Genomic DNA, 14,533 nt, shown 5'->3' with positions numbered 1-14,533 from the left:
GCCACATCTTGGGTCCGAGCAGGTATTAGACAGTCGTATCCCGAGTTGAGCAGGGGTTGGCAGGGGCAAGAGTCTATTTCAAAGTCATGTAGACCCACGAGGGCACTCCAACCCAGGATGCAGCTTACCACAACCATTGCTGCATCCTGAGTAGGGTACAATTTGTGGGGTACAATATACAGAAAACAATATATAATAAGAAAACAGTTTTAATTTCAGTTTCTCAAAAACAGCTCTTGTAACAGTGTTTTATAGAAGGCAGCAAAATGGAGTCGTAGGCCTTCCTATGTCAGTTCTTGATTTATAATTGTCTTACCTCACTTATCAAAATCTTATTATATATATATATATATATATATATATATATTTATTTACTAATTTATAACCTATAACTTACACTCTTACTGATTTTATTGATTAATTTACACCATAACGCTGTGAGTTCACCATCCTGGACAACACAACAAGACCCTGATTCCAAAAGATAAAATTTCTTCCCAGTCATCTTTGATTGCAAACTTCATTTTGAGTTCTTTTCCTGTAATCTGAAAAAAAAAAAAGGAGGACAATACTATAAGAATAAAGCTGAAAGATTGAATTCACTATGGAAATTTTGTCTCGCTTATGATATTTTACAGCCTTTGCAGAAGGCCTCTCTGAGAGCTTCTCTTCTGTCCACATTTTTACCTGTTCTTGAGTCAAGTTGACTCACTTATATTTTGCTGGAAAATGACCATTTCTTCTAAAATTTCAAATGTGGAATTTATCTAAATCTGTTCCTTATTGGCTCTGATTTTCTCATCGCCTTTCTGGTTGCGGTCCAGTCCTTTCCCATTCTTACTAGTGTATCGGTGTTTTTATAAATCCTGTAGGATTCAGTTTGCCAATAATTTATTTAAAACTTTTTGTATCTATAGTTATTAAAAATGTTTTTCATTTTAAATTTACTGAGAAGTAGTGTGCATATTTATGGGATAAAATGCAATTTAAAAAATTTGACAGTATATGTACATGTGGGGTATAGTGTATACAGTGTAAAATGATCAAATCAGAGTAGTTAGTATTTCGATCTCCTCAAACTTTTTTTTTTTTTTGGTGCTGGGAACCTCCTGTGAGGTATATAAATTGTTGTATGCTGCAGTTGTCCTATTGTGCTCTAGAACATTAGGACTGTTCCTACTATATTAACCATATGTTGGTAACCTCTCATCTAACATCTCTCTCCCCTTGCCCTTCCCTCTTTTATGAGATCAACATTTTTAGCTTCCATAAAGTGATAATATGTAATATTTTTCTTTTTGTGCCAGGCTTATTTCCCATAACGCAGTTCAATCCAAATTGCCACAAATGACAGGAGTTCATCCTTTTTATAACTAAACAATATTCCACATGTGTACAAATACCACATTTTAATCCATTCATCCATCAGTGGATACCTTGGTTGATTGCCTATCTCAGGTATTATGGAGAGTACTATAGCCAGGTGTGTGGCACATGCCTGTAATCTCAGTGACTTGGGAGGCTGAGGCAGGAGGATTGTGAGTTCAAAGCTAGCTTCAGTAATTTAGTGAGGTCCTAACTACTCAGCAAGACCCTGTCTCAAAATAAAATACAACAAGGGCTGGGGGTGTTGCTCAGTGGTTAAGCACCCCTGGGTTCAATCTCTGGTATCAAAACAACAACAAAAGAGTACTGTAATAATCAAAAAAGTGCAAGTATCTCTGAAATAATGATTTCATTTCCTTTATATATGTACCTAGAAATGGTGTTGGATCATGGTTGTTCTCTTTATAGTTTTTTTTTAAGTAACCTTCATACTGTTTTTCATAGTGACCATATTAATTTACTTTCCTAACAGTGTGTGAGAATTCCCCTTTCTCCACATTGTCGTCAACATTTGTTATTTTTTGCCTTTTTGTTTGTTTATAGCCATTTGTGGACTAGGGTGAGATGATATCTCATTGTGGTTTTTGTTGGGTACTGTGGATTGAACCCAGGGATGCTCTACCATGAGCTACATCCCAGCCCTTTTATTTTTTATTTTGAGATAAGGTCTTGCTAAGTGCTGAGGGCTTCGCCTGCCGAGTTGATGAAGCTGTCCTTGAACTTGCTCTCCTCCTGCCTCAGCCTTTCAGATCACAGGGATGACAGGCATATGCCATTGTGTCTGACTCGCTGTGTTTTTAATTTCTCTTTCCCTTATGATTGGTGATATTGAACATATTTTCATATACTTATGGCTATTTGTTTTTTTCTTTTATTACTTCATTACAGTTATACATAAGAGTTTGGTTCATTTTGACAAATACATGCATGGAATTTGATTTACTTCATTTCAGTCCCAATTTGTCTTTTCTAGAAATGTTTATTCACATATTTTGCCCATTTTAAAAATCAAAGTATTTGTTCTTTTGCTGTTGAGTTCCTTGTGTGTCCTGGATTACTCTCTCATTGAATGAATAGTTGACAGATTCCTCCCATTCTGCAGGCATGTTGTCACTTCTGCTCACAATTTTCTTTGGTGCTGAACCTTCTTAGTTTGAAAGAAGCCCATTTGCCTTGTTTTGCTTTTGTTGTCTTTGCTTTTGAGGTGTTATGCAAAAAACCTTTGCCTATATTAATGTTTTGAAGTGTTTACTCCTGTTTTCTCATAGTAATTTCATTGTTTTAGGTCTTACATCTAAGACTTTGATCCATTTTGAGTTGATTTTTGAGAGGAAGAGACTTAATTTCATTCTTTTTGCATATGTAGATCCAGATTTCCAAACACCGTTTGTTGTTGATGAGACTTTTTTTCCAGTTTCTTGCCATCCTTGTTGAAAATGAATTGGGTATAAATAAATAAATTGTGTATTTTCTGTTGTGTTCAATTGATGTATTTATTGTGCTGCGTTAGTTTCTATAGTTTTGAGGTATGTTTTGAATTGACATATTGTTACACTTCTAGATTCTAGATTTGTCTTGCTAAGGATTGCTTTATTTACTCATGGTCTTTAGTGATTCTATGTAAATTTAATGTTTTTTTTCCCTTATGTTTCTGTGAAGAATATCATTGGTATTTTGATGGGGATTACATCATATTTATAAATCACTTTGGGTAGTTTAGACATATTAACTATCAATTCTTCCAGTCTGTGAACATGGGATGTCTTTTTTTGTGTGTATGTCTTAATTTCTTTAGTGATTTATAATTTTTATTATAGAGACCTTTCACTTTTTTGATTAAATTTATTCCAACATAAATTTAATTTTTTTAAATCTATTGTGAATGGGACTGCTTTCCTTCTTTCTTTTTATTTTGAAATACTTTTACTTTCTGCTGTGAAAAGCGCAGTTCTACTTACTACACTCTGGGGTCATAAAATTTGAAGAATTATTTACTATATTATGATTATTTCAGCCAGAGGGTGAAAGCCTTCTGTCAATTTATCTGCTATCCAGCTGTTCAAAGTTGTAATTAATTAGGAGAATGTAGGGAAAATACATTTCAAAGATATATCTAGTCATTAAGTCGTTCAGCATGCCTTATAATTTTCCCATTTCTATAGCAGCTGCCAAATTCATGTCTGCCTACAAATTGGGGAACAGAAGAAATCATAGAGGAGTATTAAAAAAACTGTCATTAAGCTGAAAAGAATATCTGACATTTGCAGATTTGTTGTATAAAAGAACTTCTATAATACTCTTGGATGTCTATGATACTCTTGGAGTGTTGAAAGGCATTGGCTTCTCAAAATTTGTTGCACTTTGTTTCTGGAGGACCTGGGGGAGAAAGAACACAGATGCCCTTATCTTCCTTAGAGCACTTGAGTTCAAAATCTGTCTTACATCTGGAATGACAAACACCAAGCAAGTGGGACTGCTTCCTTGACTTCTTTTTCAACAAATTTGTTATTGGTGTATAAAAATGCTTTTTGGGGGGCTGGGGTTGTGGCTTAGTGGTAGAGCTCTTGTACATGTGAAGCACTGGGTTCGATCCTCAGCACCACATTAAAAAAATTGAATAAATAAAATAAAGGTGTCCATCTACAACTAAATTTTTTTTAAATGCTTTTTTGTATGTTAATTTTATATCCTGTATCTTCACTGAATTTGCTTATCACTTCTTTTTTGGCAGGAGTGGTCTTTAGGTTTTTCTGGGTATAAAATCATATCATCCTTGCCTTGTACCAGATGTTAGAGGACACACTTTCAGCTTTTCCCTCTTCAGTATGATGTTGGCTATGGGTTTGTCATATATAACTTTTATTGTGTTGTGTTTCTTCTCTGCCTAATTTTTTGAGAATTTTTATCATCTCGTGATTTTTCTGCATCAATTGAGATGATCATAAAGGTTTTGGTTCTTCATTCTGTTGATGTGATATATCATCTCTTATCTCTTATTGACTTGTGCATGTTGAACCATTCTTGCATTCCTGGGATAAATCCCACTTGATCATGGTGTAAATCTTTTTTTTGTTATAAAGTCGCTGTGCTGGAGAGCAGTCAAACCCAGGACCTTGTACATGGTGGGAAAGTGTTCTACCCCTGAACTATATCCCCAACCCAAAGTCTTTTTTGGGATAGGGATCTCACTGTTGCCCAGGCTAGCCTTGAACTCATGATACTCCTGCCTCAGACTCCTGAATAATAGGGATTACAGGTGCATCCCACTGTGCATAATGTTTTTGATGTGCTCTTGAATTTGGTTTGCTCATATTTTGTTGAGAATTTTTGCATGTGTGTTCATCAGTGAGAGCAGTTTGTAGTTTTCTTTGTGTGTGCGTCATTGTCTGCATTTGGAGGAAGGACCCTGTAGGTCATATTTGACACAGTTTCCTCTTTTTTTGTTTATTTAAAATAGTTTGAGAAGAGTTGAAATAATCTTGACATGTCTGGTAGAATTCAGCAGTGAAGCCATCAGATCCTAGAGTTTTCTTTGATGGGAGACTTCCAGTTAATGCTTTAGTCTCACGTCTTATTAGAAATCTATTTGGATTTTCGGTTACTTCTTGATTGAATCTTGGTTGCTTGTATGTGTCCAGGAACTTATCCATTTCTTCTGGGTGTTTCAGTTTGTTAGTGTATAATTATTCATAGTAGATTCTTAGGATCGCCTGTATTTTTTTAATCTTTTTATTATTATTTGTTGTTCTTAGATATACATGACAGCAGAGTGTATTTTGACATTGTACACACAAGGAGTACAACCCATTCCAGTTAGGATCCCATTTTTGTGGTTGTACATGATGTGGAGTCACAGTACACTAGTCATGTGCTCATTTATGAGCAAAAGAAAGTCACATCCAATTCATTCTGCTGTCTTTCCTACTCTCTTCTCCTCTCCCTTCCCTTCACTCCCCTTTGTCTAATCCAATGAACTTCTTTTCTTCCCTTCCCCACCCTACCTTGTTGTGGGTTAGTGTCCACATATCATAGAGAACATTCAGCCTTTGGTTTTTTGGGACTGTCTTATTTCACTTGACATGATAGTCTCCAGTTGCATCTGTTTACCAGAAAATGCCATAATTTCATTCTTCTTTATGATTGCTTGTATTTCTGTGGTATTAGTTGTAACATCTTTTCTTTTATCTCTAATTTTATTTGAGTTTTCTTCTTTTTAGCTAGCTAAGGGCATCAATTTTATCTTCAAAAATCAGATTTTCATTTTGTTGATCTCTTTTGTTTTAAAAAGTCTTTGTTTTGAGCCAGATATGGTGGCCCAACCCTACCTCAGTGACTTGGGAGGCTGAGGCAAGAGCATTACAAGTTCAAGGCTGGCCTTAGCAATTTAGCAAGGCCCTAAGCAACTTAGTAAGAACCCATCTCAAAATAAAAAGTAAAAAGTGCTGGGGATGTAGCTCAGTGGTAGAGCAACTCTGTGTTCAATCCACAGTACCAAAAAAAAAAAAAAAAAACCTCTTGATTTTGTTTATTTCTGTTCTCATTGTTAATTTTTCTTTCCTTCTACTAATTTTAGGTTAAGCTTTTCTTCTTTTTTCTAGGCCCCTGAGGTATATCATTAGGTTATTTGAAATCTTTCTAGTTTTTTCCCTAACATGTAACACTCTAATACTTATTTTTGCTGTATTCCACATAGTTTGATGGGTTGTATTTCAAGAAAATTTTTTATTTTCTTTTTAATTTCTTCAGCATCTCATTGGTTGTTCAAGACCATATGGTTGTATATTTTCCATTGCTGTTGTTGACTTCTAGTCTTGTTTGGACTACTGTGGACTACTGTTTGGTCTCTCCTGGAGAGTGTTCCATGTGCTGATGAGAATGCATTCCTCAGTTAGCGGCCAAAATGTTTTGTAAATCATGTTAGGTTCATTAGCTCCATGGTATATAGTTCAACTCTGATGTATCTTTGTTGATTTTTTTGTCTGATGACACGTTCATTAATGAAAATGGGGTGTTGATGCTCTCAAATATTATTGTTCTGGAGTATCTCCCTAATTAGATGGTCTGTTGTTGGGTTTGTATATACTTACAATTTTTATATCCTCTCGTGAATTGCCCTGTCTCAAAACCTTTGACTTAGAAGTTTCTTTTATCTGATGTGAGTATAGTAGCTACTTACTTTTGGTTTCCATGAGTGTGGAATATTCTTCCATGCTTTCACTTTGGGTCTACATGTGTCTTTACTGGTGATTGTAAAGCTACCTTTGGGTCTTCTTTTCTTTTTCTATTCATTCAACCAGTCTGTATCTTCTTATTGGAGAAGTTAATCCATTTATATTCAAGGTTATTGACAAGTTGTTTATTGTTTTCTGATTATTTTGTGTATTCTTTTTTCCTCTCTGGCTCTCTGATTTATCCTATGGTTTGGTGGTTTCTGTAGTGATAAAGTTTGATTTTTTTCTTTTGTGTGTGTCTGTTTTACCAGTGAGAGTTCCTTCATTTCTTCCTTTTCTTTTCTTTTGCAATACGGGGATTTAACCCAGGACCTCATGCATGCTAGGTAAGTACTCTTACCACTGAGCTACATCTCTAGTCCATTTTGAAAATTGATTCTGAAATAGGATCTTACTTTTAAGTTGTCCATGCTGCCTCAAATTGAAGATTTTTTTAGCTCTAAGATTTCTATTTCATTCTTTTTTTATGATTTTTATCTGTTGAATTTCTCATTCAGATCATAAATTGTTTTCCTCTTCTTATTATCTATTGTATCTCAAGGAGTTTCCTTAGAATTGTTAATTTGAATTCCTTTTCAGGCAATCAAATAAAAAGATTTCCTTTACACTGGGGTCAGTTTCTGGATAATTTTGTGCTTCTTGTGTCTGTATGTTGATGTCTGTGCATCTGGTGTAATAGTTGCCTCTTCCAATTTTATGAAGAAACTTTCATAGGGAAAGACTTTGGCATGTAGCTGAGGTGTAAAATGTCAGGTAGGTGCACTGGCTTTGATTTAGCCCAGGATTGTAGCTTCTGTGTCATTTCTTTAGCCATCCGTAATCAGCATCACATCTAAGAGTACCTCAGCAGTCTAGACTGTAGGTGTTTTGGAAATAGTGGTAGAACTTTGGAATGGACCCAGGCTATCAAAGATGCATGACCACAGTTGAAGAGTGACAATGATGGTGGATATGACATCAAGGGACACAGGCTGTGGAGAGGCTTTTCCTCAGTCTTTGTAGAGGTGTGTGCCAGTGGTACTGGGGTTCCTGGCAGGAGCAGCCATGCTGCTGGGGCCCTGTGGCCCCTACAGCAGGATGGACTGTAGCAGTGACTCCATTCCCAAGGTGACATCCTGTTTTAAGTTAAGCTCTGGAGGTTGGAGTGGGATTGCCCATATGCATTTCTTTTCTGGAGCAAAGCAGTCACATGGGTAGCTCCCCACACCAGTTTCAAAGTCTATGAGCACTAAGAAATTCTCTTGTCATTAGGACTGCCAGCCTGTGCCTTCCTGCTTATCTTCTGGCAAATGTAGAGACCCCTGGCCAGGGAGCTGCATCATAGTTACCGTGTGCTTTGTCTCTCTGTGCTGCCATCCTGAACCTCTATCAAATTTTAAAATTATTTGTTTATTTGTAAAATTCATAACTGTTATTTTGAAAAAAATTAAAAGCATAACAGAGTTTTGCGGTCATCTTACCTATAGATGATAGAAATGAAGATGCTACATATGTTGCAGTTACATATAGTTTAAAGGTCAAAATTCTAAAAGCGGGGTTGGGGGTGGCTCATTGATAGTGTACTTGCCTAGAATGTGTGAGGCTCTGGGTTCCATCCTGAGCACCTTACAAAAAAACCTAAAATGTTTGTTTTAATTTTTACTGTTTGGTGCTGGAGATTGAACCCAGGGGCCACTGAGGCACATCCCCAGCCCTTTTTATTTTTTGAGACAGGGTCTCCCTGAATTGTTTAGGACTTGGCTAAATTGCTGAGGCTGGCTTTGAATTTGTGATCGTCCTACCTCAGCCTCCTAAGTCACTGGGATTACAGGCATGCACCACCATGCCTAGCTCAAAAGGTTTGTTTTAAAAACCAATCATGTCCCATTCATGTTTCCCTGGAGGAAAGGGTATTCCCAAAGGAATTATCTGTTGAATTTTGGGGGCAGGTGATTTATCATTTTTTCTCTACACAGGTTTAAATTTCCTGTCCTGAAACAAGTACATTTTGTTTAGGCCAACAGTTATTTATATTACTTTTTTTTTTTTTTAAATTTATAGACAGGGTCTCACTGAATTGTTTAGCATTTTGCTTTTGCTGAGGCTGGCTTTGAACTGACGATCCTCTTGCCTCAGCCTCCCAAGCCGCTGGGATTACAGACAGGTGCCACCACATCAGGCTATATTACCATAATTATTAATGTACATGATCTTCATGGTTGAATCATGAGGTAACACTGACATTATCATTTTTATCCTCTTCCTCCCCTTTTACTATCCCTGAAGTTAGACATTTTTTTTACTTGCTTAATTTTTCTATGTACTTAACAATGTTCAACTCCATATTTTTAACCAGTCATCTGCATTCATTTTTGATGGTTTCCCATGCTATGTTTTATTCTCTTAACCTCTGAAAAATTGTAGGGTTAAACTTCTCTCCTCCTAGAATCACAGTTTTCAGTATCAGCAGAAGCATCCATCTGCCCTGGGGCACCAGAGTCCTCATGTCTCACAAGTTGGGTCCCCTGTGTGAGGCCCTGGAGTTGGAGATTGCAGGCAGGAATTGACCAGCATATTCCTCATTCTGTTTCAGTGGGTGTTGTTTTTCGGTTTAGAAATAGAAAGGGGAGTTACAGTGCTTTTTTCCCTCTTAATACCACAAACGAAAACTTGTAAAAATTCTGTATTTCTCTCAGAATCCCTTGTCACCAGTCCCTGTTATATTACCTGTTTAGTCAACAGAAGTCAAATGACAGAGGGGAAAAAAACAACTGATGGAGGAGTTCTAGGATATCATGATTGGAAAAAAAGTCATGATAAATCATTATGAAGAAGAGAGATCAATAATGACTCAAAATTGGGAAGAAACCTCACCATGCAGGCCTGGGAAGCCTGGGGCAGCAGTTGGGTAGATCCACTCTGACACCCTGTGACAGTGCTTTGTGGCAACAGGTTGTCCTGCTTCTCTGTTCCAATTTGCAAAATCCCAGGAGAGACCTTGGAGGACTCAGCTCAGGGCAGTTGTCTGAATTGGTGGACTGGATGGGGATAGGCCTGGCTGGGGGTAGCCTGTGGCTGCACTGCTAGGGCACATCCTAGAGAAGGAGGCAGCATTCAGCAGGGCAGCAGCCATCTGTGCAGCATAACCTATTCATGTGAGTTTGTCAGTAAAACTGGGCTGCCATGAGACTCGAGTGAGAAAGCACACGTGAAAAGTCTTTGTCAGCTGGAGAATTGAAATGTTGTGCTCCATTTGTGTACAATGAATTGAAATGCATTCTGCTATCATGTACAGCTAAGTAGAACAAATAAAAGATAAAAATATATATTAAAAAAAGAATAAAGAAAAGTCTTTGTCAATTGAGAGTGCAGCTGCATGCAGCCTGTGTGTGTGTGTGTGTGTGTGTGTGTGTGTGTGTGGTATATGTGTGTGGTGTGTCAGTGTTGCCTCTGGCCTCCCTGTCTAGTCTGCACCTTCTTTTTCCTTGAGCTCTGGGTAACCGTTTGGAAGTGCCTAAAGCATCATGCCATTGTGAAACTCTCCTCTCTTGTGCTCCTAATGGAAGCTACCCAGCCTCCAGGAGGTCTAAGTGTCCCCCGTAGGTCCTGCTCTTTGTCCATCTAGGACATGGGTCTCTATTACTGCTCTCCTTATAGTGCAGTAAGGTGGGGTCACATCCTCTTCACCTGTGTGCCTATGTGTACTGTGAAGCCTGGCAGAATAGGCACAGGAAAATGTATGCTGGTTGACTGTATGAAAATAATAACTGTTTATGAAATAAATGGATGCATATGTCAGTTGTTAATATTAATTTTGTTGTTGCCAGGGCACGGAGATCTGGTCCAGCCCTCTGCAGCCTGCTCCTCTGGTGAATTTGGTGACCTATCCTCAGCTGCAGCTGGTTGCTACTGTGGACAAGCAGGGATTGATCAAAGTGTGGAAAGCAGAGACTGGGTGGGAGTGGGCCTCCTTCTGCCTACCTACCTCCTGCTCTGCAGTGGAGGCCTGTGACCATCCAGAGGGTTCTTTTCTGCTGGTGAGTGACCTGGCTCTTAGGAGCCTTTGCAGGGCCTAGCTGCCTCCCCAGATCCGAATACTGGCATCATGGCTTCCATGATTGGAGGAGTCCTGAGCCAGACCCTCTCCTTGGCAGACCTATTTGGTAATACCAGTGATCTAAAATAAGGAGTGAATAGTTAATAGAAGAGGATTAAGGAGATGGTAGAAGTCAAAGTGATGAGCCTATCATTTGGGACTCTTTTTGCCATGGAACCTTAGTCTAGGCAGCCAAGAGATTGAGCAGACCTTTGATAGCATAGGGACAAACTTTGGAGTATGGGGCCACCATGTATGGAACCTTGTGAACCCTCATGGATTAGGTAGGATTTGCAAGTGTTACAACCCAAAGGAAAGCAGGATTTAGCACTCTGGTTACTCATTTGGAGTACATGAGAATAATTTCTCGATAATGTTAATAGTGTCCCACAGCTCACATTGTTTCCAAATACAGTGTTCAGTACACACTTAAAACTAGGCACATGAAGAGATGAGGTCACATGAGCTAGAACTGGCACTAGAAACAGCACACAATATAAAGTGAGTCACAGGGCTTCAGACGCCTGAAGTTGTTGTTCAGGGAGATAAATATTAACAGAAAACAAAAATTTTCTAAATCTGTTATTTTATTTATTTAAAAAATAAAATGTAACATATTTAGAAAAGAACTAGATTTAATGGAAATTCTAGAAGAATTCATTAACAAAGATTAAGAACCCAGTGGTTGGATATAAAAGCAGGGGACATGCCTGAGTCACACTGACTTCCTCATCTTTAACTGGACATTCCAGTGTATCATTCACAGCCCTGTTGTGCTAGGGCAATGAGAAGATGGCCCAGGGACCAAAGAAAACTCCTGGGGTTGAGATGTTAGGATGTAAGGTTTACTGAGAAAAGCTTACAGGGAAGATCCAGTGGTGATAAGCTTCTCCAGAAAGTCCAGTGGTGACAGGTTGCACAGCTGCACTTCCATTTCACATAGTGAGTCAGTGCTTCACCAGAAAAGCACACCTACATTCTCCCACGATGCTTTGTTCAGTGACGGCAGCTGGTTCAAGCTCTTTCCATTCCACAGTGCTCAGATCCATGCCAGTGACTGCAGGGATGGGGTGTAAAAGTTAGGCTGAAGAAGTAGTCATATTATCAGTTTGCTTTGTTCTTTGCATGATCAGCATCTCAGTGAGCAGCTATTCTGACATGTGTGCAAGAAAGCAGTTCTTACAGATAACACTGGTTTGCCCTCTTTGTAACATACCATGAGAGAATCAGGGTCTTCTGAGATAGTATTCACTTGGACGTTTGGTCCAGGCTTGTTCGCTGGGTCTCTCTCTCTCTCTCTCATTTATATATGACAGCAGAATGCATTACAATTCTTATTACACATACAGAGCACAATTTTTCATATCTCTGGTTGTATACAAAGTATATTCACACCAATTCATGTCTCATACGTGTACTTTGGATAATGATGTCCATCATATTCCACAATCATTTCTAACCCATGCCCCTCCCTTCCCCTCCCACCCCTCTGCCCTATCTAGAGTTTATCTTCCTTCCATGCTCCCCCTCCCTACTCCGCTATGAGTCAGCCTTCTTATATCAGAGAAAACATTAGGCATTTGGTTTTTGGGGATTGGCTAACTTTGCTTAATATTATATTCTCCAACTCCATCCATTTACCTGCAAATATCATGATTTTATTCTCTTTTATTGCTGAGTAATATTCCACTGTGTATATATGCCACATTTTTTTTTTTATCCTTCATCTATTGAAGGGCATCTAGGTTGGTTCCACAGTTTAGCTATTGTGAATTGTGCTGCTATGAACATTGATGTGGCTGTGTCCCTGTAGTATGCTGTTTTTAAGTCCTTTGGGTATAGACTGAGGAGTGGGATAACTGGGTCAAATGGTAGTTCCATTCCCATTTTCCAAGGAATCTCTATACTGCTTTCCATATTGGCTACTTCAGTTTGCAGTCCCTCTAGCAGTATATGAGTGTACCTTTTTCCCCACATCCTCACCAACACTTATTGTTGTTTGTCTTCATAATAGCTGCCATTCTGACTGGAGTGAGATATCTTACAGTAGTTTTGATTTGCATTTCTCTGATTATTAGAGATGATGAACATTTTTTCATATATTTGTTGATTGATTGAATATCCTCTTCTCAGAAGTGTCTGTTCAGGTCCTTGGCCCATTTGTTGATTGGGTTATTTGTTTTTTTTTTTTTTTTTGATGTTTAGCTTTTTGAGTTCTTTATAAACCCTAGAGATTAGTGCTTTACCTGATGTGTGAGGGGTAAAAATTTGCTCCCAAGATGTATGTAGGCTCTCTATTCACCTCACAGATTGTTTCTTTTGCTGAGAAGAAACTTTTTAGTTTGAATCCATCCCATTTATTGATTCTTGGTTTTAATTCTTGTACTATAGGAGTTGTATTAAGGAAGTTGGGGGCCTAATCCCACATGATGAAGATTAGGGCTACTTTTTCTTCTATCAGATGCAGTCTCTGATTTAATTCCTAGGTACTTGATCCACTTTTGAGTTTTGTGCATGGGAGAGAGAGGGGTTTAATTTCATTTTGTTGCATATGGATTTCCAGTTTTCCCTGCACCATTTGTTGAAGATGCTATCTTTTCTCCAGTGTATGTTTTTGGCATCTTTGTCTAATATAAGATAATTGTAATTTTGTGGGTTAGTCTCTGTCTCCTCTATTTGGTACCGTTGGTCTACCAATCTGTTTTGGTGCCAATACCATGCTGTTTTTGTTACTATTGCTCTGTAGTATAGTTTAAGTTCTGGTATTGTGATGCGACCTGCTTCACTCTTCCTGCTAAGGATTGCTTTAGCTATTCTGGGTCTCTTATTTTTCCAGATGAATTTCATGATTGCTTTTTCTATTTCTATGAGGAATGCCATTGGGATTTTGATTAAAATTGCATTAAATCTGTATAGTGCTTTTGGTAGTATGGTCATTTTGATAATATTAATTCTGTTTATCCAAGAGCAAGGTAAATCTTTCCATCTTCTAAGGTCTTCTTTGATTTCTTTCTTTAGGGTTCTGTAATTTTCATTATATAGATCTTTCACCTCTTTTGTTAAGTTGATTCCCAAGTATTTTACATATTTTTTTGAGGCTATTGTAAATGGGGTAGTTATCCTCATTTCCCTTTCAGAGGATTTGTCACTGAAATGCCTTTGATTTATGAGTGTTGATTTTATATCCTGCTACTTTGCCGAATTCATTTACTAGTTCTAGAAGTTTTCTGGTGGAACTTTTTGGGTCTTCTGGGTATAGAATCATATCGTCAGCAAATAGTGCTAATTTGAGTTTTTCGTTTCCTACCTGTATCCCTTTAATTTCTTTTATCTTATTGCTCTGGCCAGTGTTTTAAGAACTATGTTAAATAGAAGTGGTGAAAGAGAGCATCCCTGTCTTGTTCCAGTTTTTAGAGGGAGTACTTTCAGTTTTTTTCCATTTAGAATGATGTTGGCCTGGAGCTTAGCAGAGACAGCTGTTATGATGTTGAGATATGTTCCTGTCATCCCTAATTTTTCTAGTGTTTTGAACATGAATTTTTCTAGTGTTTTTAAAAAATGTTTCTTAGTTATGGATGGATACAATACATTTATTTATTTATCTTTAGTGGTTCTGAGGAGCAAACCCAGGGCCGCACTCATGCTAGGTGAGAGCTCTGCCATGAGCCACAACCCCAGCCCCTCAGGCTTGCTCTTAACTTTCCTTCTAACTTGGCTGGCTTCCTGGGAAAGGGGCATTGTAGGGTCATGGTGTTTAGTATTACTGTGTTTTTTTTTTTGTTGTTGTTGTTGTATTACTGTGTTTTCGTTGTTGTTGTTGTTGTTTGTTTGTTTGTTTAAG

At 37.9% G+C, this 14,533-nt stretch overlaps 1 protein-coding gene across 6 annotated transcripts in view; it reads left to right on the top strand.

Annotated features, from left to right (window-relative positions):
- Window positions 1–14,533, top strand: part of LOC114107919 (F-box/WD repeat-containing protein 12-like) — a 42,998-nt gene that overhangs the window by 9,004 nt on the left and 19,461 nt on the right. For 5 of the 6 annotated variants that reach the window (XR_011704751.1, XR_011704750.1, XM_071602553.1 and 2 more), the window contains exon 5: window positions 10,424–10,633. The exons of the other annotated variant lie outside the window; for it this stretch is intronic. Coding sequence is in view for 3 of the 5 variants with exons in the window: in XM_071602553.1 (XP_071458654.1) it covers window positions 10,424–10,633 (210 nt within the window). In the remaining 2 variants the exon portion in view is untranslated. The remainder of the gene's footprint in view (window positions 1–10,423; window positions 10,634–14,533) is intronic. 6 annotated transcript variants of the gene reach the window in all.

This window comes from Marmota flaviventris, chromosome 16 (genome assembly GCF_047511675.1).
Source record: "Marmota flaviventris isolate mMarFla1 chromosome 16, mMarFla1.hap1, whole genome shotgun sequence".
Lineage (NCBI taxonomy): Eukaryota > Metazoa > Chordata > Mammalia > Rodentia > Sciuridae > Marmota > Marmota flaviventris.
Note: the sequence above shows the minus strand (reverse complement) of the source record. Positions and strands in the feature narration are given on the sequence as shown.